Source organism: Strix aluco, chromosome 4 (genome assembly GCF_031877795.1).
Source record: "Strix aluco isolate bStrAlu1 chromosome 4, bStrAlu1.hap1, whole genome shotgun sequence".
In the NCBI taxonomy this organism is placed as follows: Eukaryota; Metazoa; Chordata; class Aves; order Strigiformes; family Strigidae; genus Strix; species Strix aluco.
Window position 1 is genome coordinate 83,994,316 of NC_133934.1, and position 27,991 is coordinate 84,022,306.

The 27,991-nt window shown below is 40.0% G+C and overlaps 1 protein-coding gene across 2 annotated transcripts; it reads left to right on the forward strand.

Annotated features, from left to right (window-relative positions):
• Positions 1-4,678: 4,678 nt before the first annotated feature.
• PRMT9 (protein arginine methyltransferase 9) lies at positions 4,679-27,889 on the forward strand. 2 transcript variants are annotated; one of them, XM_074823839.1, is made up of 15 exons: positions 4,679-4,761; positions 5,121-5,199; positions 5,769-5,981; positions 6,508-6,656; positions 8,003-8,239; positions 8,805-8,972; positions 10,821-10,923; positions 12,084-12,190; positions 15,738-15,930; positions 19,662-19,845; positions 21,944-22,655; positions 23,901-24,054; positions 25,098-25,220; positions 25,431-25,577; positions 26,570-27,889. In XM_074823839.1, exons 3-15 carry the CDS (start codon positions 5,796-5,798, stop codon positions 26,639-26,641), a joined length of 2,535 nt encoding a protein of 844 aa, XP_074679940.1. In that variant the 5' UTR covers positions 4,679-4,761; positions 5,121-5,199; positions 5,769-5,795; the 3' UTR covers positions 26,642-27,889. The 2 variants fall into 2 exon arrangements, with proteins under 2 accessions (XP_074679940.1, XP_074679941.1); XM_074823840.1 differs by lacking the exon at positions 26,570-27,889 and having other exon boundaries at positions 25,431-25,745.
• Positions 27,890-27,991: the final 102 nt, after the last annotated feature.

A 27,991-nucleotide genomic window follows, 5' to 3' on the forward strand; every position in this document is an offset into this window, starting at 1 on the left:
CCCACCTTTCCTGTAGCCCCTTTCAGTACTGGAAGGCCACTCTAAGGTCTCCCCGGACCCTTCTCTTCTCCAGCTGAACCCCACCCAACTCTCTCAGCCTGTCCTCACAGGGGAGGTGCTCCAGCCCCCCCCGAGCATCTTTGTGGCCTCTGGTCCTGCTCCAACAGGTCCATGTCCTTCTGATGTTGGGGGCCCCATAACTGGACACAGTAATACAGGTGGGGTCTCATGAGAGTGGAGTAGAGGGGGAGAATCTTGATGCAGCCCAGGACACAATTGGCTTTCTGGGCTGCGAGTGCACATTGCTAGTTCATATTCAGTTTTCTACCCACTAGTACCCCCAAGTCCTTCTCTTTGGGGCTGCTCTCAATCCACTCAGTGCCCAGCCTGTATCTGTGCTTGGGATTACCCCGATCCATGGGCAGAACCTTGCACTTGGCCTTGTTGAACTCCATGAGGTTTGCCCAGCCCCAACTCTCCAGCCTGTCCAGGTCCCTCTGGATGGCACATCCCTTCCCTCCAGCATGTCAACCACACCACACAGCTTGGTGTCGTTGGTGAACTTACTGGGGGTGCACTTAGTCCCACTGTCCATGTATCCAACAAAGACATTACACAGCTCTGGTCCCAACCCTGACCCCTGAGGACACCACTTGTCACTGGTCTCCACTGGGACATCGAGCCGTTGACCACAACTCTTTGAGTGTGACCATCCAGTCAATTCCTTATCCACTGAGTGGTCCATTCATCAGATCCATGTCTCTCCAATTTAGAGACAAGGAGGTCGTGTGGGACAGTGTCAAATGCTTTGCACAAGTCCAGGTAGATGATGTCAGTTGCTCTTCCCTTATCCACCAATGCTGTAACCCCATCATAGAAGGCCACCAAATTCATGAGTCACAATTTGCCCTTTGTGAAGCCATGTTGGCTGTCACCAATCACCTCCTTATTTTCCATGTGCCCTAACAGAGTTTCCAGGAGAATCTGCTCCATGATCTTACGGGGCACAGAGGAGAGACTGACTGACCTGTAGCTCCCTGGGTCTTCTTTCTTTCCCTTACCCTGGGTCTTCTTTTTTTCCCTTTTAATGTTGATATTTTACACTGTTTATCTAGCATTGGTATCCAGACAACATACTGGATTCCTACCACCAAAATTATTAAATATATCTTTTTCTAAACCTGACCCACCAGTTCAAAACATTGTCAGACCCTGAAATCGCAGAATTGTGATTTAAAAAAAAAAAAACCTGAGATGGAAGACTGAGAAATAACCCATTAAATTAAACAGACAAAAATTACCTATCTATTGAACAATAAAAGGAGTTGCAGTTTCTTCACTAATTAAGGCTAAAAGTGTTTATAACAGCGGTTTAGAAAATTCTCCTCTTTTCTGTCATTCCCTACTCAAGGTCATTGAATTTTACAGCCGCCTTGTAGCCTCTTTTAAGAGGCTATGACATAGACTGACTATGTGAAGCTCTGGCAACATTCTGTCCCCGTATCTTTGCTTTGGTTATTTTCCCTCAACATTCATTGCGAGCGTGGTTTCAGGAAATACTCTCTTCAAGGCATTTTATATAACAGGCATACCCCAGCATAGCATATGTTTTCTTCCATCTTACCTTCCTTATGTCCTTGTCTGATCAACAGCCTGATTTTCATGAAAGACGGTATTCTGATCTGTGGCTGATTGTGTCTCCAGTCTGTATGTTACAGAGAGATGGGTTAGAAATTAGTGAGTTTAACTTTCAGTCTTACTGACATTTTATTACAGAGCATTGATATCGGCTCCCACCATTTGCAACACACAGCTGTGTTGAGTTGTTGAAAACGTCATTAGCAACAGCACCTTTCCAAGATATTGGAGTTTCTTCTCTTGTCTAAGCACTTTTACTTCTGTTTGGAGAAAAGTCCTGTGGTGGGCTTACAGAAGGTTTATAGAGTTTCCTTCTAATTCCTGTCTTGTTCATGACTGTGTCATCACTGTTGGCTTGCAAAATGTTAGGGGCCTTATGCATATGTGAGGTACCACTAGGCTGCGTGCCCCCTCTCCTCTCATCCATCGAAAGTGCAAATAGAAACAGATTCATCTCTGACCACCCATGATGCAGACCAACATTATTTATTCTACTGTCAACCGATTTGATGATTATTGTGGCAATCGTGTATATATTTGATAAGATGGGCATTCCTTTCTGGCACTCCTTTACAGTACAACCTTTACCCAACAAATTATTTTAGTATGCAGCTGTATGCTTCTTCAGTGTTGCAAACATTATATTCTGTGGCCATTTTTTTTTTTCTGAAGTGTTCCATTAAAAAGTTGAGTTTGAGATTAACAAATATCCTCCCCAGCCTTTGAACTGACCTGACTCTTGCAAATTGCAAGGATTTTACACTGACACTTTCTCGTAATCTCCAACAAATGGGTCAAATTAGCACACAGTACTACTTAATTTATGCTTAAAAATAGGCACTATAAAGCATTTATGCTATCCATCTGGCATTTGCTCTGACCAAAAAAAAATACACCTGAATGAGTTTGGAGAATCATGGAGCTACAGAGATACTGACTTATTACAGTATTTGGTACAGTCCAGCTCCTGTTACACCTCACTGTACACAGGTGATAATTGCCTGTACTTTTTTCCCCCTCTCCGTATCCCACAGGTGCTAATATTTTCTTATTCCCCATACTATCATCCTGTAGCTGGGAAGCATAATTAAGCTAAAGTCAGAGAAGCTTATTCCCCATCTGTAACTAATTTAAAGTTCATAGCTTTTCTTTCAAAACTGAAGGAAGGCTTGGGTGCTTATTGATACCAGTTGATTTAGTAAGATATTACATCCTCCTTTTTAGCTCAGTTCACATATAAAATATTTGATCCTTTCTGACACTAATATTTGCACACCTTCATGGACTTCATCCCAACCAAGTGCTTTACCAGTTCTTATTTTATGTTTTCCTAGCATGTCTTTCTTCTATCAGAAGTTGATTCTAGTGTCATTCTACTTGTGATTCTAGTTGTCTGTTCTCAATTTTTTTCCTTTGGGTCACTTCTCTCAAAACATTTGTAGACTTCCCCCCTCTTATTATAGAGTAGTAATTAAGTTTGCTGTGGATTACAGCTTAACTGCCACTGTGTTTCATTTAAACTCATGTTGTCCCTCCATATGTGCTATTTTCATCTTGTTCAAAATGTTGGCCTGACATTTTAAAGTGGTACTCATTTGTTACTCAAAAGTGACTGCGGATATAGAATACCCACAGCTGCAAAAGCCTGGAAGAGCAGCATTCCTGCTCTAGAGAAGGAAAGTAAAGATGAACAGCTTCCAAACATTTCATAATTAGTAAACAATGCCATGGCCTGTTCTTGTCCCAGAAGTAGGACAAGACCAAATGAACTCTGCCTTTTTTAGAAAGGATCTGCACTCCAGAGCCCTGCATTGTTCCCCAGAGCAGGCAGCCTGCCAGGGTCCACAGAGAAAGAGGTAAGTGGCATCCTAGGCATGGGAGGGAGCGAGATAAGGGACTGGAGATGTGGAGCAAAGCTCTGAATTTTGCTCCTTGCAAGCTCTGTTGCTGCAGAGCAGAGTTGTTAGTCAAAGGCCCTAGACAACTAGGACTTGTTTATGTCTTAAAACTAGATGGTGTGAATGTTGTCCTCAGCTCTCATTCTTGGGACTTATCAACAGTGGAATTAAATTTTAGGAACACCGTAACTACAGGGCAGTCATAAGCAATGCCTGCACAGCATGCAGCTCTTCTTTCTGGTAGAGCAGGTCCGAATGGCATCAAACAGCAGAGGACTGGATTTAGCATTGCTGTAGGTCACTTCTAGTCCTGTGTTTGTATAAGCTGAATTATCAGCTTTAAAAGATTGGATGTGGATGGAGAAAGAACATGAACAATGGAAATACCTTCATTCCACATGTGTATACAGATACAAAGAAATGGTAAGACAGTTTCTACTCAATTCATCATGTTTCACCTGAAAAATAACAAGCTAGTGTTAAAAAAAATAGTTTAGAGATTTGTCTGTACTTTTCTCGAACCTTTTACTTACCAATAAAGTTATGAATTTTCTTTTAGTTGCATAGTGCCTCCTTGTTACCTTCCGAAGCATTAGCTTCTTTGTAATACTAGTTTCTGCCATTCTTTCTTCTTAGTTCTTAAATATCTAAATCTCAGCTGTCCCTTTGAGCAAATAAAAGATAAGTGAATGTCTACACCTTAACATTGTAGAAAAAAGCCCGGGTCACAAATTGAACAGAAATGAAGATGAAGCAAAACGATTTTTTAATTTTGCTGTACGCAATCCCGCGCTAGGCTTTACTGTCCTCGAATATATTAAGGAGACGCGCCCCTGGGGTGGAGGCGAGCAGGCTCGGACCTGCCGGGAGGAGCTTGCGGGAGCGATTCCCCTAGAAAGGCAGTGGGCTCTGTGGCTACCGGCGGTGACCGGCCCCGCCCAGGGGCATCCCGGAGGCCGGAGGGGAGGCGGCCGGGCTGATGAGCCGCCCCCTCAGTGCCCTGCCGCGGCGGTACCCTCACGCCCGCCTTCGCGCCACTGCTCTGCGCATGCGTGGTGACTTCTGCCCGGCACCAAGATGGCGGTGGCGCCGTCACGCCCACCGTCACGCCTGCCGTCGCGCCCGCCGCTCTACGCATGCGCTGTGACTTCTGCCCGGCCCTAAGATGGCGGCGGCCTGCAGCGTGCGTCTCGGCTGTGTGGGAGCCCCGTTCTGTGCTGAGCAGGTGATGGCTCCGGGAGCGCCCAGCGCAAGGGAAGTCCCTCACTCGACCCCGCTGCTTTTCCTGTGTCGGGGCAGCAGCCCTGGGGCTCGCCCCGCAAGTGGGGCAGTGTCTGGAGGTAGTGCGGCCTGCGGGGCTTTCTGGTGGCGCCGCGCTCCCCGCCGGTCGGAGCTGGTCCCCTCGCTCTCTCTGCCCCCGGGCCCCCAAATCCCTACGGCAGGCGAGTTTGTACGGCCCTCCCTGGCTTTGCATACCGCTGTGTAAAGTGCTGGTGCTCCCTCGAGACGTGGCTGGTGTTTGTTTAGGGTTTTTTTTAAGAAAGAAAAAAAAACCTGGTTGTAATGTTGCTGTGTTTCTTGCAGCCCCTGTCCATGTAACGTTCGCTTTCTTCAGATTTAGGATACATCTGAAAATCCTGAAGGTGGTATTAGGTCCTCTTCTGTAAGTAAGCATTAAAAGTTAAAGCGGTAATGAACACATTTATAAAAATGTGCATATTGATTCTGATAACCCTAACGTTTTCTTAAGGGGGAAAATAGGCAAGTTGCCTTGTGTAAAATAAACTGAGCTTGTTAGCTCTTTTTTCTGGGAGTCTTTGCTTTATGAAGATACCATTGTTGACGTGGAGAAGTTTTAGCTGCAGATTTTGTGGTTGGTGATGAAACTTAGGAGTGTGTGAATTTCCAGTGTGCCAAACTGTTTGGCCAAAGATGTGCTAAAATATGTATTAGATAAACTAAATTTAAAAAGGGAAGGAGTGTAGCCTGTTTCCAGGACCTGGTCTAACATAAATGTGATGCGTGCTTGACTTTTGAATGGTGAACGCTTATGTTAAAGTTGATGGAATTGCTAATGACGTAAAGATGAGCATGTCTTTGAATGCCTAAGATTTGGGGGGAGGGAGGATGGCTTTACTAATGTCAGTGAAAATGAAAATGTTGCTTGATCTGTCAGCTTTGTGTGCAACCTTTTTGGCCCCCAGTATACACAACTCTTTTTATTTATTTTAGGAAGAGTGAGTATTTACATCACTCAGAATGCCCAACTCCAATGCTAAATTTCATTGTAACCACAGAGGTGGTCAGGAGGCTGGCAGGCGAGAGTTGGTTTCCAGGTCTTTGCAGAGTGCTCAGCATTGCCTGGAGGACCAGGATTTTGGAACTGCATATGCTCACTATCTCCTGGTACTAAATCTAGCTCCTGAGTTAAAAAGTAGTGTCAAAGTAAGTGCTCTTTGAATTGCTTGATACAATTTTATTTACTGTATTCCTCTTCAGGCTTTGTGACGTGTTTTGTGCTTGTGATTTCTTGTATGTAACTGATTTTCATGTTTAGTCTTCAAAAGAAAAGCAGAAAACAGTAATAATGGAGACAGCTGGTAACTTGCTTAGTAAGCTCTCTATGTCTCTGGGAAGGGAACCGATCCATTTCTAGTTTGTGTGTTTAATTAAAGTTTAATAAAAATAGGGCCTTGTTAGTATTGGCTTGTAGTATAGCACGCATTAATATACACACAGGCTCTTAGTATAGACTGCTGGGTGATGAAACTCTGTGGATATCTGAGCGCTTAATTCTGCTTCTTCAAGTGAGCTGACTAACGAGATGGTAGCAAACAATTGTATGCTGCTGCTTAGGGAGATGAGGGCGTTCAGGTGCATGTCAGGATACCTATCTCTAGATATTTTCCGGGCTCAGTTCCCTACTTCTGGTAACTACCAGCAACTCTGTGGTATATGTTTTATTTTCTAGGAAACGTTTCAGTTTACTCTCTTTAAATGGGCAGAAGAGCTAGATTCTCTGGCACGGATTCAAGATCTGTTTAACTGTTACGAACAAGCACTTGAACTGTATCCGAATGATGAAGTGATATGTAATAGTATGGGAGAACATCTTTTCAGGTTTGTAATAATATATATTCAGTTTTTGTAAGGTTTATGTTTAGTATTTTATGTTAATAAACAAAGCCTAATTCAGCAGAGCACATACAATATGCTTAAAAGAAGTAAATGCAAGCATATGCTTAATGCTGTATAGCATGTACTGTTGAACTGCAGATCTATTTGTCGGCTTAAAATAGAGTAGCCAATGCTATGAAAAATGAAAATGCTATTAAAAAATTAATGTTGATAGTCACAGCAAAAGTAAAAAAAAAAAGTAAAAGCCATTTTCGTAAAGTAAAAACTAAAAGCACTGCCTTTAAATAATTTCTAAAAATTTATTAAGGAATTACTAAACAAAAAAGAGACCAAAGTTGTTCAGAGTCACTGTGTTAACTATTGTTGTGATTAACCTATAACTTTTGAAGTTCTTCCTTTCTTTCCTGTTAGATCCCTGAAAATTACTGTCTTTGAATACTGTCTTTAATTCTGGTCCTTCTTGAGGTCACATGTAACAGACTTCTGAAGTGAAGAAGCTGGTCATGTCTATTGTACTGTCTAGGGTTGTTCTTAAATGGTTTGAGTTCATGCTTTTATTTATTAATGTAAAGCATTCTCTTCCTGCTTTCTCCAAACAGTGCATAACATGGTGCTTTGCTGTTGCTCAGGGTTCTAAAGTCTTCTGAGACTGGAATTTTAAGATTGAAATCATATGTCATGGATCCAGATAGTTTTAATTGGGTTTACTTTTTGTTATTACTTTGTTTTAAGGAACAACTCTCCCAGCATTGTATCAAAGCATACATCTTTCTTACATTTCATAGGTTTGGGGTTGTTTTCAGTGCTGTCTGAGTTGAGAATATGCCATAGGTATCGTAAAAAACTTGCTTCAAGTTCACAGTTTAGTTTCAAAATTGCCACTTAATACAAGTGCTGGCAACTCAAAATTTGGTAGTTTTGCATATGTTCCAGTTAAATATAGTAAAGTGGTTTTGGGGTTTGTAGCCTTCTCTTGACTTGAAAATCTGTGAGACTGGATTGCAGGATTGCTGCTGTTGTATTGTTGCAGCAAGTTCTTGTAAAACCTGTTCTATCTAGTTTGTCAAAGGATGTACTAGTGGATGAAAGCTGGTGCACACAATGATATTTTTGGACTAGCTTTGCATTTTAAAGTGATTTGATATAGAGCTGTAAAGAATTCTTTTTCATAAAGTAATGTCAGTGTTTCTAAAGATAATCTAACTAATGCAGAATATTTTCACTGTCTTTTAATTGATGTAAGACCCCCTTTACAGACCCACAGATATTTACAGATACTTGGAAGCTGAATGAATGCTTTCGATTTATTTGTCATTTTTACGATTTAGAATGGGCTTTAGAGATGAAGCTGCTGGATATTTTCATAAAGCAGTGAAGCTTAACCCAGACTTTGCTGATGCAAAGGAGAATTTCTACCGTGTTGCAAACTGGCTTGTGGAACGCTGGCACTTCATCATGCTCAACGATACCAAGAGGAACCTCACTTACCTAAAAGCAATTGAGAACGCTGTCCGCTCAGGGTGCAAATCTGTCCTTGATATTGGAACAGGAACGGGAATTTTGAGGTGTGTCATAGGTGCATATTTAATGTGAACTTAATAGGAACAAAATTTGGTTGCTAGTGAAAAAAAAAATGTTTTTTCATGCCTTTATTGCGACAAAAATTCTGAAAGCTTTGTTTCCTGTAAGTCAGTGAGTCAGGAGGTTAGCGTCTAGTAGTATTTGTTTTGAACCCTTTTAAAATTATTTGTTGCATATGCTTTTTGTGCCAATAACTGCTGTATAAATTGAATTACTCATGTTGGTTTTGGAGTTGTAATGTCGTGTGTCCTGCCTTTAAATATTGAGTCTAGTATAAAGAGTGGATTTAGCATAGCTGGGGGAGTATCCTTATGCTACCTGTATTTTTTTTTTTTGGGTGATAGCATATCACGAGGATATCAATTTGTGTGATATCAGAGTTCACACAAGAGATAGTAGTTCACTTAATGACGATTTTTGGAGTTGAACTTTTTTCTTAGAAATATGAAGCAGATGCGGAAATAGAACTTAAGAAAACTCAGTGTCTTGTCATGTTTTACCTAAAATGATTTAAACTGGAAGGAAGAAGCCCTGATTGTTGTTTTTCAGTATGTTTGCAAAAAAGGCAGGAGCATCTTTTGTCTATGCCTGTGAATTATCAAAAACCATGTATGAACTTGCCTGTGATGTCATAGCAGCAAATAATATGGAAAGTGAGATCAAACTTCTGCATTTGAAGTCACTTGATATAGAAATTCCAAAGCACATACCTGAAAGGTACGTTTTTGCACTCTGATACTATTTTTAATTTGCTCTTAAAGAAAATAGAAAATACCCTGTGACCTTAACAGGAAATAACTTTGCCCATGATATTACTCATAATGTGAGAAGGTTCTCTGTATGTTCTGTGGTTTTATAGAGCAGTGCAGGAATTGTAATGCGTTCTTTAGATTGTACTAATTTCTATGGTAGGTCAACAATGTCATAAATCAAGGAGTTTAATTCTGTGGTGGGAGCTTTGGGCATATGCAGTTGTATTGCAGCAATAGAAAGAGAGAAATTAGATTACTACATCATAAAAGTAATTTTAAGGCACTTTGATACTTGTGGCTCACTTCTGCAGCCCGTGAATAGGATGGAGGTATGTAATAGGGCCTGCAAGGGAAGACTGTTTCTAGGACATACCACAGCCCTGCAACTCCACTTCAACTTCTGTATTTCTTAGATCAGAAATTGCAGATTGTCTGCCTCTTCTGATCAGGGAGTGAGGGAAAACCTCCTCTCCCCTCTGTCCCCTAAGGAGAGTTCTGTTGTGTTTTGGAGGCACAAAGGTGCCACCTGTGAGTTCCTGGTGGTTTGCATTTGGAAGGCTGGTGGTAGCTGGACTGACTCAGGCTGTGAATGTCAGCACCCTGCCGTGGGAGGGGCCCACAGGGCTTTGAGCATGGAGTAAAATTCAGTGGAAGTGTGTTGCAGTTTCTCCAGTGAGAGTACCTTCTTGTGTTTGTATTGAACTTTTTGTTTGTACATACACAGCTGCCCACCTGACTGTATAGCACAGATCCATGTGCTTTGGAAAATTAAGTAGCTTTTTTTTTCTGCTGTAAAGTAACGTCTTCGAAAGCATTGCAAGAGCTACTGCGACAAATCAGCAACTTGAAATTGCTCTTGGCAGACTAGAACTTGATCAGCATTACAGCTTTTAGTATATGTGATCTAGGCTTTTTTGTTACCCTGCTCCTTCTTGCTCACTGTCCCATTCCACAGGGTTCTTCAGGAGGATCTGTAAATTTCTAGCAGGTAGAAATCTGAGAGGATTTTTGGGTGGTTTGGTATATGTGAAGGACTGGTTTATCACTTCAGCTCACTGCTACTAGGGATGCAGATTAAAAGTGGGAGGGAAATAATCCATTTTACTTTTAATGACTAACATTTAATGAAGTGTCTGGTGATGGTACAGGCTCATAATCTGAAATGATGACGCTCCCATGGTTTAGCATGCCAGTCAAGCCTTGTCAGATTGTGTCAGCTGAGCTAAGTAACTGATCATATATATCCACTTAGTGTATGTGATGACTGGATGTCACCTGTCAGGAATAAATTGTTACTCTTCTGGAAATGTCTTATCATGCTGTATATTTTTTTGGTTTGAATCCAAAGGAGTTTAGGGTCCATTAGTCTGCATAGTAATTTTATTGTGCTTTGAGTATAGTTGGTTTTTTTAGTTCCTTTTTAACACGTGTGCATGAATGCATACCCTTGCACAAGATTCAGACAAAATACATATTCCACAATATCATTGGCTGTGTGCCCGGGCTGAAACATCTTCCTGTTTTGGCTAGATTCTTCCTACACAATTTATTTATAAATCCTGAACAAGAAGCTTTATGGTAAACTCTTGCTCAATATTTTTTCTCTTCTATCTGCATCTTGAATAACTTTTAACAATAATTCAACACATGTAATTTGTTGGAAGGATTAAATTGCCAGTCTGTATTGAAACTTCAGAACAAGTTTTGCTCTGATCTCACATGGGTATAAGTGAGGTTTTTTTCTTTAAAAGAATGATTGTTAACAGGAATGTGTGTTATACATTATATTTCATGGCGGTCTCTTTCTTTCTAGAGTTTCCTTGGTTGTCACAGAAACAGTTGATGCTGGTTTATTTGGAGAGGGGATTGTGGAGAGCTTGATACATGCTTGGGAACATCTTCTTTTACAACCGAAGGTATGTCATGTGGGTATGTATAAATGGGTTTCCTGTTTTATTTGATATATATCTGTGTGTATATATGTGTGTGTGAGCATGTGCACGCATTCATAGATGTACGTGAATGAAAAGCTGTTGTGAATGTTTCATACCTATTGATATTTTAAAAATGAGTCATTGGGTTTGTTCTAAGAGTTTGTTTTTGGTGAAAGCCAGTGAGGCAGCTGCATACGTCGTCCTTCCATGAGCTCGTGTTCCCAGTAGACAGGTACTTGCAACGCATGTTTCCCTGATGTAACCTTCCATCATACAGAGATGGTTCACTGTTGATCACTGTTCATTCCCTTTTTTTTTTCTTCTTTTTTTTCCACCCCCCTTTGTAAGTAACACCGGAGAGATTTTTGCATGTGTTTTAAAGGCACTGTTTTCCTGCATCTTTGACTACAACCTGGTCATTTTTGGGTACCAACTAGTAGCAGAAAGCCACGTCAGTCTAAGTAGAAAATGCTGAATTGTGGTAGAGTTCTTCCTCATCATAACACTAGGGAACAGTTAATTATAATTTGATAAATATGCCATATGCTTATGCTCTTTATTTTTGCTGACTTTGAACTTTTTTTGAAGACTAAACAATTCCACTGGGTTTTGGATTTTACTTTATTTTGCATTTTAGCTAGCATATGTTAAGCAAAGTAATATGACAACGAGTCTTATATGGGTTAACCTCTGTTAGGCCTTATGAAATAGGAGGACTTCTTTATTTTGATGCTGCCTTGATTCCAGCTAATTTTAAAAAAAGTCTTATCTGTTTGAGAGCTATTGTATTGAAGTGAAACTGATGACCTCTAGTGTTAAGTGTAGGAATGACACATAAAGGAAATGTCCTCAAATGTTTCAATATATTCTGACAGAATACAAATTAAAAAACACTTTTAGAATTACACAGAGGAAGTAGTAGACTGAAAAGGAAAGCTGATGCATGGATATATTGAAACACAGTATTTAACTCCTTTAATGGTCAGTTGGAATGACAAGACCAGAATCTTTGCCAGTCGCTAAGAACTTACTGATGTTTTGACTGTCATCTCAAATGGCTCATTAATATGTAACCTAGGCTTTGCAGTAATGGTAGAAATAGGTCATTGTCTCATTGCATGTTGTTGTTCATATTTCCACAGCCTAAAAATCAAGATGTCAGTACTGGAGACTATGGCAGAGTTATTCCTGCAAGTGCTACAATATTTGGGATGGCAGTGGAATGCAAAGAGATACGTAGACATCACAGGTAAGTTTAAACTCTAGCACAGTTTGAACCCATATTTGTTATTTGGGAAGAGAGACAGCCGTGTCTTACTGAGTATTTTTCATTTACTGTTATCTTTTTTTGTTTTTGAATGGCTGATTATCTGTTTCACTGTTTAGATTTCTGCTCTCACTCTCCCCACCCCTTTTCCAGGCTCTTCTCTGTCCCCCCCCATTAAGGTTCAGACTTTCTAGATCACTTCATCAGAAACTCTTGATTTTCAGTTATGCTGAAATACAACACATATGTAAGAAATTTAATTCCTTAATAGTAAAAAAATTACTTCTCAATTTCTGTATTGGAGATTCTTGGATTAACACTTGGCCTTTGTCCTCATTTTACCCTCTTTATAATCTGCTCCACACCTCAATGCTGGATGTAACCCTTTCAGAAGATGAGGACAGGATTTTGTAAAGCCTAAGTGTTAATAACCCCACCTAGCATTATCTTTCTGAATACATGCCTTGCCTAATTCTGAACAAGCATACAGTAGGATTTCTTTGCTGAGACCAGTTCTGACTTGTATCAATTGCTTTCATACTCATTTTTATGCTCATCTTCTAGAACAGTATCACTGTATGGAGACAGTTTCTCCCTGATAGGTGTGGACCTGATGTATTTTGTTTAGGATTAATCTTCGTTGCAGATTAAAGAAAACATAACTTTTACAGGAGCTTTAGTGTACTGGATGAAAAACAGCCAGGCTGCATCAGTCTTTTTTCTAATGCAGTAGACCTAGACAATGGTCAGAAAGAGACAAAAGTTCCCATGGTAGATGATTTTAGAAGAACTTTCTTTTAGGCAAAGTTAATTATTCATCAGTTAGAAGATAGGTTTTTGCCTTGAAACACGGCATTGACTGTTCCTTACAAAACGTAAACAGGATGAAAGTTAATGTACTGTATTTTGGATTGTTGAATTAAGAATGCATCCTAATAGTGTAGCTTAAGGTCAGGTGACTAGCAGGACTGAAATGATTACCACAAAATAATTATATGCTGTAGGAAGAAGAAAAATATTTCTCTAAAAATTTCCTGCCTTTTTAGTTTGAGATCCCTTTTTTGCTGTCTTAAGTCTATTTTAACAAGTGCTATTAAGCTTTTTGTAAAACACTTGCCTATTCTTAGATTTAAGCTATCCAGATCTCCTTGAATAATTATTCTGGTGTGCATGTCTCCACATTTCCTTAAGTGTTTTGATGATCTACAGCAAAACTTTAGGGTTTGGATAGTTTTTTTTATAATCAGGGTGTCTAATGAAATAGCAGTGTGACAGTATCTCTTTTTCTCATGCTTTTTTTCTATCATCTAGCACAGTTTATCTTGTATTGATTGTACAACTTTTCTTTGAGCTTTTCATCATGATTTACTTTTTTTGAGTGGTTATAAGTAGATGTAGAGCCCAGAAATCTATGAATACTGGAGTTTGGTCTTTTTCTGAAGTACATTTAAAAGTGTTATTAACCTTATCATCAAATGCTAATTCATCTTGCAGAGGGAGGGAATCCCCTTCCACTCCATTTGCTGATAATCTTGCATATCAGAGTCATCTGTGTCTGATCTGATCTTCTGCTTTGTGTTCTGTCCTTTTGTTTTAGCGATTTTAAGTTATGCTGCATTTCTTGTACTCTGTTTTTAGGTTTTCTTCCTAGGATATAGTGAAATTCTAGAAAAATCAAACCAGTTTTCTTGGAATTCTATTTTTGGTGCACTTAAGCCAACTTTACAAAAAGTTTTGTGCTGGTTTACCCCTTATTGTAGCTTTATTACTTGATGTTTAGTGATAATTGTAATGTTTCTCTACTATAGCTGGTGCTGCTTGTACCCATTGCTTGTGTTTCCTAGAATGACTATAGGGCTGAACTCTGCTGTGATGTTACTTTTTTTTTTTTTTTATGGTTAGCTTTAAATTTTCTCCTAAAGTAATTGCTCTCTCTTTGAAGTGGTTGTTTCGCATCCATGTGCAATGTGCTTAATTCCGGAAGAAAAAATGAACTGACAAACTTGTGAGAAGACTTGAGTTCTACTAAGGATAAACTTAGATAAATTTAGACTTCCACAAAACTTTTTAAGATACCAGAGCATACATATTGTTTTTCAAGTTTAAACTAGATACCTTTCAAGAGTCATATGTAACAGTAAAAGAATATTCTAGGAGAACATAAGTCTGCTACATTAGTGCCTCTACATGTAGTTATTTTGAATAAAATATGCCAGAACATGGATTAATTTACTAATTTAAGTCACTGTAAGAATTACAGGTTTAAGGTTTTTTTTAATGTTTAGTTTTTAATCCATTAGGCCCCAGAAAGAGCGGCAATAAAGTGGCCCTACTGTGCTTATGTATTGAAGCCAGAAGGTTTCATGATAATATAATAATCTGCTGTGCTCTTCCACAACAGAGGCCTCGTACAGCAGCTCTTTTGTTTTAGTTGTAGTATTTCTTCTAAAAATAATACATGGATTCAGTTTCAAGTGAAGGAGAATACATTCTCATCCTTGTTAAAATATCTAAGTTACCTCACTGAGCAGGTGAGAAGATTGTAATTGTTGATAATGTTGTTGTGTTTTTTTGGTATTTATTGTGAAGTTGTTACTACTTGTGCTTTCTGTATGTCACATATACTTTTATTGCTAGGGAATCTGCTCCAAAGATGGAGTCCAATTCATTTTTGTATTTTAGCTATGCATAATGGTCAAAATATATTTGCCTAAGAATCCAGGTTATGACAGAAGGCAATTTACTCAATTCTGAGCTTGGGAGCTTCAAGGAGGTGACCATATCTGATGAGAATGTTATCAGACAGCCTGTCTAGTCATACTTAGTTGTAGGGAGTTCTTTTGCAGGGAGGGGACATTCCTGAGAAAGTGATTCAGAATTAATAATAGCTATAGAAGTAGAAATTTAACTGGTTGTCACTTGAACTTCTGAGTGCTAGATCTCACTGTAAGAATGTAGATTTGCTTGCTTACTCTGCACAAATTATGCTTCATCACTATGTAAAAAAGTACTGCAAAAGGGAAGTTTTGTCAGAGACTCCAAAAATGTGTTTTCCTATTGCATCTTTATCTGTCTTTGTTCTGACTATTCTGTTCACCTGAAGGAAACACCTTCATTATCTGTCTTATGCAGCAGCAGAAGAAAAGCTTCATTTTTTTTCTTGCTATCATAGGGTATATTCTTCTTTCTAGTTCTCTGTCAAGACTCAGTGAATGGTACTTTAGGGAGCAAAAGTCTGTGGCCTTCGACAAAGGACATACTAGTCTTTTTCTCAATTTCTAGTGACAGCATTCAGTTGTGATTCTTGAGTGATGTGCATTTTCTGTGCTTTAGAGCTGCCGTGAACATAAAAAAAAGCTCACAGGCTTGTTTTTACTATTTTTCAGTTTTTTTATTCTTAAACTCTGTACATTGAAAAATACTTAGCCAGTCTGGGAAGAATTTCTCTTGGGTTTTTTGGTCAAATTTTATGAAGATTATGAATATTATGAAGAAGTTTAATTTCTTCCCTTTTCTCCTTTACTCCCAGGGTGGAAATGCAAGAAGTTGCTGGTGTGTGCTTATCAAATTCAGTGCAGTTTTTTAGTCCAACATATGCTTCTGCTGGTTCAGAGGAAACTGTCGAACCTTACACCACGGAGAAGCTCAGTCGTATTCCTGGAGGTTACGTACCTCTAACAGAACCCTGTCAAGTAATGACAGTAGATTTCAATAACCTGCAGGTAACGATTCTGGTTTTTATGTCCTTTATAAGTAATCTATTTATGAATCATGAGAGCCCCGTATCTTATTTGCTTTCCGGGTTCAATTTCAGAACAGTTCACAAGTGCAAGGGCTGCACTGAAATCCTCTGCTGGTTTTGATACTTGTCTGGTTGTGTGGTGATGTGATTCATCAGGAGGTTTTTGAAGGTGGAGTTCTTTGTCTGGCGTAGTTTAGGGAACTAAACTAGCTCACCATAAGATCAAACGACTGCCAGCCTTTACAGAGAAGGGGAGAAAGAATGCAATAGACCCATCTCAAATGATATGTGCAGTTGTGGAGCTGACAGAGGAATAAGCTAAAGTTAGTCTTGAAGAAGAGAAAGTGTTTCCTCTTTTGAGAAAGAGAAGAAACTCTTGAAGACAAAAGAGCATGTATTTTACATCTGGCATAAAAATGTCTGTAGGTGTTGATGGGTAAGTGTAAAAGAGAGGGGAGATGAAGACATTAGCTTATTCTATTCAACCAGTTTGATTCCACCCTTCAGCTCCTTTGGTATTTTAGGGTATTTCAGTTACATGGCATTCTAAAATATGGTAGCATTATTTTGTGTATTTTGCACAAAATGCGTTGTATGCATATTCTGAATAGGCCTGAACTGTAAGGCAAGGACCTCAGCCGCTCACAGCTGAGCACGCTGAAAAGATGATACATCTGATCTCTGGTGTATTTCTTGCTCATTGACCTGTGGTGAGGAGTTAACATTGAGTCAGAGCTTAAAATAGATTCTGTTACATAAATGAAATTATTCTTGGCTACTGCTTAGCCAGGAATTGCAGTGTCTCTGAATCAATAGCTTTTCCTAGTTGGCTTGTCTGACATCCTGAGATTAAAAATGAAATAAAACAAGGCTCTTCAGTATACTACTGGGAGCAATCTCTCTGTGACCTAATGTTGCTTCTGCTTCTAGCATCAATAAGAAACCGTTACTCTCATCTGAGATGCCTACGCTGGCAGACATGTAAAGATAATTTTAAAGAGTGAGGAACAGTGTTACTCTTTAAACTGTGTTTCAGAACTGCTCCTTTGAAGTTTCAGTTAGACTAATGGAGTGTTCCTGTCATGAAATAGAAAGATATCATAAGTAAAGGGAGGAAATCTAATTTATTTATTTGGAATCATTGGTTACTGTTTGTTACTTTGTCACCGGCAAATGTGGCAGTTCCAAACACTGGTAGGTTACTTTCAACCTGAGGTTTTTTTTGTTTGGTGTTTTTTTTGGTTTTGTCATGGCCACACCTGAATGTTTATAGTAACTGCAGTGAAAAAAGAAAAACTGTCTATGCTCCTATTGGAATAAAAAAACCTGCTATACTTACAAACGCTAGCAGAATTACCTACTAAAAATTGAAATTCAGATAAGAAATCACTTAGCACTAGTAAGGTAGTTCCAAACTACCGTTTTCTAAACATGTATTTAAAAAAGAGCGGGATGTTGCGTTTATTCTACTTGTACTAACTATTCAGGCCAAAATGGACAGAACTGAGAAAAACGCAAAATAAGGTACAACAGTGTTTCTCAAACTGAGTTGTAGGAGGCTTCAAACACATTGGTACAGATCACAGAAATAATGATGATAAGTCAAAATTAAAAAACAAAACAAAACAAAAATCCCCAAACCAAAAAAAAACCCCAGAAAAACAACCAAAAAGAAAAGCAACTGAGTTATGTTGATTACTTTATTAGTGCTGTTATCAGTGGCAGCAGCAGCTCAGTTCCTCCCAGGCAGGGGAAGAAATGTGGCTCTAATTACAGGCTGCAGACACTTGCACCTAGCCAGGTACTACCTGTGTGCGTGTTTGCTGGCAGCAGGTGAGTGCCACTGGGGGTGGAAGTGAGTGTTTACCTCAGCAGCCACTAATTAAAGCTCAGTCTCACTTTCAGGCCCTAAAGCAACTGTGCTCTTGCCAACAATTACGGATATTGGCTCTTCCTAATTTTCATGGGAAGTTACTGTGTGGAATATTTGAGAAATTCTGGATCAAGACAGGAAACTTCATAACTGCATTCTTTTTGCAGTTTTTCCTTCTATTTGTAGTCCCATTTACTTTTTTTAATGGAAGTTACCTTTTTCTTGTTCAGAGGATACTATGTGGCATAGCATCATTTTGGTTTTTTTACTGCCTGTTCCTGCATCATTGCTTTTATTTTCTTTGCTGTCTCTTTAACTACACTAGTGGTTAAATTGCCATCCTGAAGTGCTAGAGCTGTTCAAGTCTGTAATTGTCATAAATAATAGAAAAAGGTTTATGCAGTGGACAAATGTGAAGAATACATATGGGATAAGCAGCATGGTAGAGACCAGGGAAGGCTGAAATAACTGCCTTCAAGTGGGTTTTTGTGCTGTGTGCCGCAAGATAGGGATGTAACACTACAGTTGCTAGCACCAGTGGATGAGAACCTTAGGCCTGCTGCTTTTGAGGAATAATCAGGAAGAATATTTTTATTATTAAATACACTTCTAAACAGCTGTAACTACCCAGAAACTGAGAAACAGATGCATGCTTGTGCTCTTGCTGTCTTGCTTCCAGGGGATCACTGCCAGCAAGGCTTCAATTTACTGCTCTTGTCCTCTCCAGTTGAGATGACTATCAGGAAAGCACTTTTTTTGAAGAGCAGTGAGATCTTATTATGAACTTCATTAGTGTCCAGCAGTTTTAACATGTGCATTGTTCAGTCATCTCTCAATTTAGAAGAGAGGTTGACCAACTCTTGGAGAACACAGTATGAGAATAAACAAGGAAGAATAAAAAATGCAGCATGTGAGAGCTACTCATGTTCTTAGAGTGGAACTTCTCGTTTGCCCTGCGTATTTTACAATTGAAACTTAAGAGAGGACAAATGTTGACATAAGCAAATCAGGAAGCTGATAAATGTTTAGAAAAGGCTGTTACTAAGCAGAATGGTTATGACTAAGAGAATCTTTGGTCCCTTGTGCTTGACCTCCTGTTAATTGGTTCATGCCAGATCTGATTTAAGACATTAGAGCTGGGCCTTTTGTTTTTGTGAATGTTGGTAGCAGAAGGCAATTACAGAGGAAAATAAATTGTACATAGAAGAAGACTTAATTCCTGTTACATATGCAAAACTTCTAGGAGTATTGGAAAATTTATAACCTGATCTCTTTAGGGGAGATCTTGGTTCTTCCTAGTAGTGAAATTGTACATGTGTGAGCTTTTACACAGAGCCTCTTGCCCAGGTAGCAGAGAAGGTATCCTCAAAGATGTTTGACTTCATGGTTTTGTAATGATTTTGCTGTACCTCTGAGCGAATTCATTGCTTACATACAGTATTTCTAGAACTGATTTAAGTGAAGCATGTACCTAAACATTGGCTTGAATCCAGCCCAAAAGACTGGCTCTGTTTTTATTCTGATAAGACAAGCCTTGCCAGTCTAAAGACTTTCTTGCAGTTTTCAGTGTTTTTAAATATGTGTGTTCTTAGATGTAGACTGTTTGCTTTAATGGCTGATGCATGAAGGTTGGTCATGTGGATAATTGCACTTGCATGTGGGAAGACAGTTCCTATGCTAGTGAGTACTAATGATGATAATTGGTATTGTAGTGGCTTGTTAATGTTGTTTCTCTTGGATTGGTGAAGAAATTTGGGTGACTTAGTGTAATAAAAAAGCCACTTTTTATTTATGGAAAGAAACTCTCTCACTTTTTTTTCTCTTTCCACTTTGGGCAGGAGCTCAAAAGCCTTGCAGCTAGAAAGCCCTGGAAGCTCAGCCTGCCAGTCACTGAAAGAGGAATACTAGATGCTGTTGTGGTGTGGTTTGTACTACAGCTTGATGATGAGCATGCTCTATCTACAAGCCCCAGTGAGGAGACTTGCTGGGAACAGGCAGTCTATCCCGTGCAGGGCCTCCTTGGTATGTCCTGTGAATTTTCTTGTTGCAGTACATTAACTTGGTTTCGTTTTGGTTTTGAGCTAGTTAAGTTGTCTTGGGGATAAGGAAGTGGCAGCAAATAGATTTAGGAGAAGTTCAGCAGTAAGTAGCTGTGAGATGGTTCCTGATCATCTTTGTGGCCTGTAGTACACAGGCCCTATATCAGGGCTTGTTTGTGGGACTCTGCTACGAAGCCTGTAAGGGACCTGCTTAAGATCAAGGAGAATGTGTTTCATTAAGTTGGGGTTTTTTTCTACACTGAATGAAATGCATTGTGAAGCAACTCCAAAAAGTGGGGCTACTGACTGGCTTACTTAGTTAAGATGTGACTTGTGAAAGGGAGGTGGGGGAGGTGAGGTAGGAACTGCTGGCTGCTACTGCCACAAAACCAAAACTAAACGTAGGTGATCTTTGAAGTCCTTTCCAACCCCAACCATTCTCTGATTCCTGCCTACCTCTCTCCCCCATTTTGGACTCAACTTGAATACTGTTCCCCAACACACACAGTGGCAGTGTCATTTTCAGCAGCTTCTACTCTCCATTCACCCATTTTCCATTGTCCTGTTTCACAGAATCTTAGAAAAATCTCAAGTTGGAAGGGATCCATAAGGAGCATTGAGTCCAAATCCCTGCTCCTTGCAGGACTGCATCAAACTAAATCACGTGACTGAGAGCGTCATTCAGATGCTCCTTGAACTCTGCCAGCCTTGGTGCTGTGACCACTTCCCTGGGGAGGTTGTTCCAGTGAACGACCACCCTCCTGGTGAAAAACCTTTTCCTAATGTCCAATCTGAACTTCCCCTGACGCAGCTTCGTTCCATTTCCTCGTGTCCTGTTGCTGGTCACCAGGGAGGAGGTTGGCACCTCTCCCTCCACTGCCCCCCTTGAGGAAGTTGTAGACTGCAATGAGGTCACCCCTCAGCCTTCTCTTCTCCAAGCTGAACAAGCCAAGTGGCCTCAGCCACTCCTCATCAGTCTTGCCCTCGAGGCCTTTCACCATCTTGGTCACCCTCCTCTGGACACACACTAATAGCTTGATGTCCTTCTTATACTGAGGCACCCAAACCTGCACCCAGTACTGGAGGTGGGGCTACACCAGTGCGGTGGAGAGTGGGACAGTCCCCTCCCTCGACCAGCTGGCTGTGCTGTGCTTAATGAACCCCAGGACACAGTTGGCCCTTCTGGCTACCAGGGCACAGTGATTTGTACTCCCATTTGCCACCCACCCAAACCGTCAGCTCTCTTTCCGCAGGGCTGCTCTCCAGCCTTTCATCCCCCAAATGATACATATAACTAGGATTACCCCATCCCAGGTGGAGAATCCAGCACTTGCTCTTGTGAAATTTCATGTGGTTGGTGATTGCCTAACTCTCTGGTCTATCCAGATCTCTCTGTGAGGCCTCTCTACCTTCAGGGTAGTCCGCAGCTCCTCCTAAATCCATATCGAGAGGCAGTAGGGACAGCTGTGCCATAGACTGATTCACCTGAAAGTGTAGGGGAGGAAAGAGACTCTTCTCACCTACGTTGCCATTGAAAGAAATGTTTGTCAAACTGTAGCATTTTTATTTTGAAATTCTGGTTAGTATCAGTGGATTTACTTTCTTAGAACATACACAGAGAGTATCCAAAGACCATCTTGAGCTGTATACTGTAAATCTTCCAGTAAAATTTATTTTGAATAAATTACTCTTTCTAAACTGTAGCTACTGTTTTCCACATAACTACAAATTTACCTTTGTCTACAGGAAGTATTAAAATGTAAATATTTAGCATTTTAAAGCAAAAGGAGTTTCTTTACCAGTATGTTTTTGTTCTGCTCTGCTGTTGACAGAACACTTAAGCCTTTCTATGATAAATAGATAGTACTTTATTTTGAGAATAAATGGATGTGTGGGACAGTTTCAGGTGAATGTTAACACACAATTGCAGATTGCACCTTGTGGGCTACAGGCTAGAACAATTAATTCATGCACGCTAGTAGCAACTGAGGAAGAAATGAGATAATGCTTTCTTTTTTAAGCTTCACTGATGTTTGCTGTAAAGTAACTGGTATGACTTTTTCTTGTGCTGTTTTGCCAAGATTATTCTGTGAAGACTGGAGATACTGTGGTGATGGAAGTTTGCTGCCAAGACTGCTACTTGAAGATCCAGAAGATTTCTTCTTTGACTTCAGAGTGTGGGATGGACTTCAGCGACCAAGACGACATGCTGAGTTTGGGCAATGAGGCTGAATTGTGCAACGCTCTGGCTGGTCTTCAGACAACTAGCAAACAGGATGGCAACGCTCAAGTATGTGTCTTGGAATCCACAGAAATAGCCCTGTTGAACAACGTACTGTACCACGAATGCTTTAAAGCTGCCATGGGCAAAGTGCTGTTGGCTTTAAATCCAAGTAAGGACTTGCAGTCCATGGATGTTGATGGACATGGCAGTAGGGTGAACCTCCAGGAGAGTCAAAACAAGAGCTCTCTAGATGCAGCTCCCGATCCTTTGTACATTTTAGATGTATCTGAAGGCTTCTCCATCCTGCCAGTTATAGCTGGCAAACTTGGACCAGTTAGAGCCTACAGTTCTATTGAGAAAGAACAGCATCAGGCAGCACTTAATGTCATTGCAGAAGCTAACCATTTCCCTAAGGAAACATTAGAGTTTTGGCTCAGCCACTTAGAAGATGAAAATGTGGTGCTACAGAGACCCAAATCAGACAAATTGTGGAGTATTATTATCTTGGATGTTATAGAGACATCAGGTTTAATCCAGCAGGAGGTGATGGAAAAGGCTGCAATATCAAGGTACAGTATAAACAGACAAAAAAGTATACCTAGGAATCAATAATTATCTGAAAACTTGAAAATACAAAATTACTGTCATATTGGTTCTGTAGAGCAGGAAGAGCTTGTTTTCTGAACAGACTGAACTTCCCAGTGTGTTTCTGCTGTAACCATTGCATGCATGTATCATTTTTTAAAAAAAGTGTCAAGATTTCACTTCCATATACTTTTTTTAATATTTTGTATGCAAGAATATGAATGGAAGATCTTATTGCTTTGTCTGTCAGAAATTCCCAGGATAGCCAGCATCTCAGTAATAACTGAGGTAGCTCTTAGTGCAAGGTTAGAAAAGCCCAGATTCATGGACGTGTCAGACTGTTGTTGGAACAAACTGATAGTGCTGAAAGACAAACATGTGGTGTTAGGACAGCCAGGGAGGCAGCAACAAAGCTAGCTGTTACCCACGACAGGAGGAATGTAGAGCAAGAGAAATAAAATAATGGAAATGGATAGCAAAAAAAGTAAATGTGAAATGGGTTTATCCCCTTTTGTGGTGCTAGGGAATCTTCTTTGTTCATCTTCATGCTTAGTGATGGCAGAATACTCCAGACAAACTTATGTTTGTTACCTTTGGTAAGTTTTGAATAAATCTTTGGATGACTTGTTTTTTTGCTGTAAGAACAAATGGGAAATTACTCTGACTTTTGTTATATGCAGACTCAAATCTGTTGGCATGAAAATGCATCCAATACAGCACTGTTGCTTCTCTCAGCACTCTGATATTCTGTAGCAAGAGACCAAGCAAGGCTCAGGTGTTTTTTTCAGGGAAAAAATGCTGTCTCCCATATTGCTGTCAACTTTAGCTAAACACTTAAATTCCCACCAGGTTTTGCCTCCCTAGGAGTATGCTGCCTCCTTAACCAGTGCCCCCAACAGTATTGTATTTCCTGACTTCCCATTTCCTTAAGGATTTCTGCCAGTCCTTCAGTATTAGATGATGGTGTTATGAATAAATCCCACTATCTTCGTCTTGAAATATCACCTGTTTCCAATACTGACACAATACTTAGTTCCAGAGTTTTAGTATTATGTGACAAGTTTTCCTTTTTTCTGATACAGCTGTCTGGTCAAATTGGATCAAATTCAAAAGCTTATGAGCACTTGACTTCAGAGGAAGAACTAGTGTGCCTTTCTTAAGCGTACTTCATGTTCTTTCATTACTGTTGAATGATATGCTTTAGAGGTGAAATCTCTCTCATTTTACAGATGCTTACTTCACAGCGGAGGGAAGATTTTCCCACAGTATGTGTTGGTATACGGGATGCTCGTAGAATCAGAGTCTCTGTTACTGGAGAGTGCTGTTCAAGGAACAGAGCCAACTCTTGGGTTTAATATAGCCCCTTTTATCAACCAGTTCAAGGTATGAAGTTGTTGGGTGTCTTCCAGGCACAGTTCCAAAGCCTGCAGCTGTCTAGCTGTTTAGGTTTGGCATAAACTGGAAGAAAACTGAAGAGCTGAAACTTTTTCATATTGTTAAAGTTATCAAGAGAGGTTTATGTGACCAGATGGGGACCTTGAGATGAACTAAAACATTTGTTTTAGGACTGGTGTGAGAGAAGTTTTTGCCGAATAACGTAAGATGCAGTGTTACTGTTACAAAAGAGTGGCTGTGCTGTTAGTATCTCCTTCATCACCTCCTATCACAGAATCATTCAGGTTGGAAAAGACCCTTGGGATCATCGAGTCCAACCATCAGCCATACAAAGTTCTCCCCTACACCATATCCCCCAACATCTCATCCAAACGACCCTTAAACACATCCAGGGATGGTGACTCCACCCCCTCCCTGGGCAGCCTGTTCCACTCTCTGACCACTCTCTGTGAAACATTTTTCCCTAATGTCCAGTCTGAACCTCCCCTGTTGCAGTTTAAAGCCATTCCCTCTTGTTCTGTCACTAATCACCTGTGAGAAGAGACCAGCACCAACCTCTCTACAATGTCCTTTCAGGGAGCTGTAGAGAGTGATGAGGTCTCCCCTCAGCCTTCTCCTCCTCACACTAAACAGTCCCAGCTCCTTCAATCTCTCCTCACAGGATTTATTCTCCAGGCCCTTCCCCAGCTTCGTTGCCCTCCTCTGCACTTGCTCCAGCACCTCGAGATCTCTCTTGTATTGGGGTGCCCAAAACTGGACACAATACTCCAGGTGTGGCCTCACCAGTGCAGAGTGCAGGGGGACTATCACCTCCCTACTTCTGCTGGTCACACTATTTCTGATACAAGCCAGGATGCTATTGACTGTTGGGACACATTTCAGAAGGGATTAGAGGGGTGTATTTTGCATTTTGACTGTTGCTTACAGGCATTACAGCAATTCCTAGAAACTTTTGCATTATGATTAAGCCTTCTAACTTTTCACTTTTTAATGGCTATTGATGCCTGAAGTTATGGTATATGTACTCTTAGGTACCTGTCCGTGTGTATTTGGATCTCTCTACGTTACCGTGTCTACCCTTGAGCAAGCCAGCAGAGCTTTTAAGGCTAGATCTCATGAACCCTCTGTTGAACAGCTCCAGCAGAGAAGTGAAGGTGAGTCGTGTATATGTGAAGTGAGAAGCGTGCTTAACTGCTGTTCCACAGAGCTGCTCGTTCATTGCTCACCTTGACTGAAAATTCCAACACAGCACTTACTTGTCTGCAGGTATCTCTGAAATGGATGGAATGGTTTGAACTACTTTTATTTTCTTTCTTCTTTGGAAAGGGTTTAACTGATTAAACTTGTACTTTAAATATTTGTAGGTACAAATTTGTAAGTCTGGCCAAGTGACTGCAATTCCCTTCTGGTATCACATACATCTAGATGAAGACCACAGCTTGAATACATCTGATGAGTCCTCGCACTGGAATCAAGCTGCAGTTGTTCTCGATGAGCCCATCCAAGTTCAGGTTGGAGATGAACTTGTGCTTGATGTTCAACACCATAAAAGCAATATTAGCATTACAGTTAAACGGTGAAGAATGTTGTGTGTAAACTGATCTGTGGTTAATTACCTATGCGTAAATTGACTGTTCATAACATCGCTGATGTTAATTTATATTAAAGTCTAAATTTTATTTACTGTTGTTGCTTTAATAGTAGATGCTTGGGTTCTACTGATGGACTACAACTTGCCCTGTGAAGGGTATCTTACCAAGCAGCTGGGGGAGGTAGTGTCTTCACCCCAGCAGAAACCTGACTGCTAGCTGTTGCAGTGACTGTAGTCATAGTGGGACTGACTTCTTTTGCTACCATATCATCTGTAGTAAGAAGAGCATCCACATGCCTGTACCAGAAAGAAACAGCTGTGGCTGTTCAGGATACGAGTCCTTGTGTCTCAAGCTGTAGTTCTGCTTCTCAGGTGCCAAGTGCCCTATGTACCTGTATTGTGATGTTAGCCTTGTAGCAGGGACTGTAACACCAGTGTAGTTGCAGGATCACAAGTTTGTGTTGCAGGGAGACAATTAGAAAAAGTTGTAAAGGAGGGCTGTTGAATAACTCAAGTTCTAGAGTGGAAGGTAAAGCTAGTAAACTTTTTAGAATTCCCTTGGAGAATCATTTCTGGTAATATAATGGGCCTGGAGTCTTGTTTGTGTGAAAGTGTATAAAATATTACATCAGTCACCACAGTACTCCTGCATCTCTTCTACAGCTTTACATTTTTATATAATGCAGGTAACAAGTTCCATCTAGTAAATCTGTATCCAAATGGAAGATTAACAAAAGCTTCCCAGCACTGATTCTACCTCTAGATATGAGAAAGACTGTTAACAGGATATTCTGTAGCTATGTTTCTTTATACTGTGCTATTCATTCAATGTAGAAGAAGCATTTCTGTGATCTTTCTTTAACAGGAGCCTGTATAGAGCCATCCACAAATGTGGTTTTTTTTTTTTTGTAGAATCTCCCTGCATTCAAGATCTGTATGCCCTCTTCATTAGGTCAAAGGGCTCAGAAGACTCTCTCAGTGTAACCTCAGGGACTGCTGGAGCTGTGGTTGTCCCAGCCTGCAGCTGAACTTGCACTTGACAGATTGCTATAATAAAGCTATTTCTAGAAGGATGGAGGAAAGATTTCCAATTTATTTTATCTTTTTCCAAAACAGAGGCAATGATTATGTCAAGTTTCCTGATGATAAAGTAACTGGATACCATCCTTCATCCAAGCAGTACAATGCACAGCAAAATCTAAGTGAATTAGAGTAGGACAGAGGTGTTTCATATTAGGAAACAGCTTTTCTTAAAAAACAAACCAAACCCAGTCCCCCCCCAAACCATGATCAATGAAATCTATGTTGCTGTCTGACACCACTAAACCTAGCAGGTACAGCATATTTTCACCAAAGTACAGTTTTAGAGAAGTGTTTTTACTTTTCATGCTGAAAGACCTCTGATGAAAGCAAAAACACTAACTAGTGGTTAGGTATATTGATTAGGCTTTTTGGCAATTATTAAGACAGCAAAATGAGTTAAAACTTAAGGATGTATTCTACCCTTACTCAATGAGAGTAAGTAAAGGGATGAAAATAACCATTGCTAAGTTTTCAAGCTGTGTGTTAAGTAAGGCAAGAGCAAGCTTTTAAAATTTCAGATTAAAAGCTGGGAGAAGATTAGGCATAAAAACCATGCAGGAACAAATATGGTTAATATAAAGATGAAGGATGATTTGCAAATAAACTTCTCTATGAACTCGGTAAGTCATGCTGTGGAATAGTGTTGTTGTTTTCAAAAGACAGGGGAGGTGTTACTGAAAGATTTCTATTATTTTGGAAATTCAGTAGCAATCATCAGTGAAAACATATGATCCTGTAAACTGCTGCAATGAAGAAGTAACTTTTCCTCCAAGAAAAATAAAAAAAGCAGTAATACTGCGCACATAGAATAGCTGAGTAATAATAACTTAGCTTTCCAGAAATGCTGTGAAAGAAGCAACCCAGAGACTGCAGTAGCTGTTTTCTTATCAAAGTCCCTTCTCTGTGCCTTACCTAAGTTTTACACCAGGCAGACATAACTTCAAGTATTAAAAAAGAAAAATTCTTCAGCATGAATGCAGAAAATCAGATTATTTCTAATAGTGGCTGCAGTGGGCAGTGCAGTGAGCTTTTACAAGTTGTTTCCTCTTAAAACATGGCTATTACATGGATAAAAACATATCTGGAATCAAGCATAAGTAACTATATTCTGATTCTTCATAAGCTCAAACAAGAATTCTCTTTTTAGTACAAGTCTTAAAATACTGAAAGCACAAACTCTAGTACTGGTTATGCTTAGGATTCCCCTTCTGTGAAGAGGACAGTTGTATTCATGGGTCATTCACACTTAAA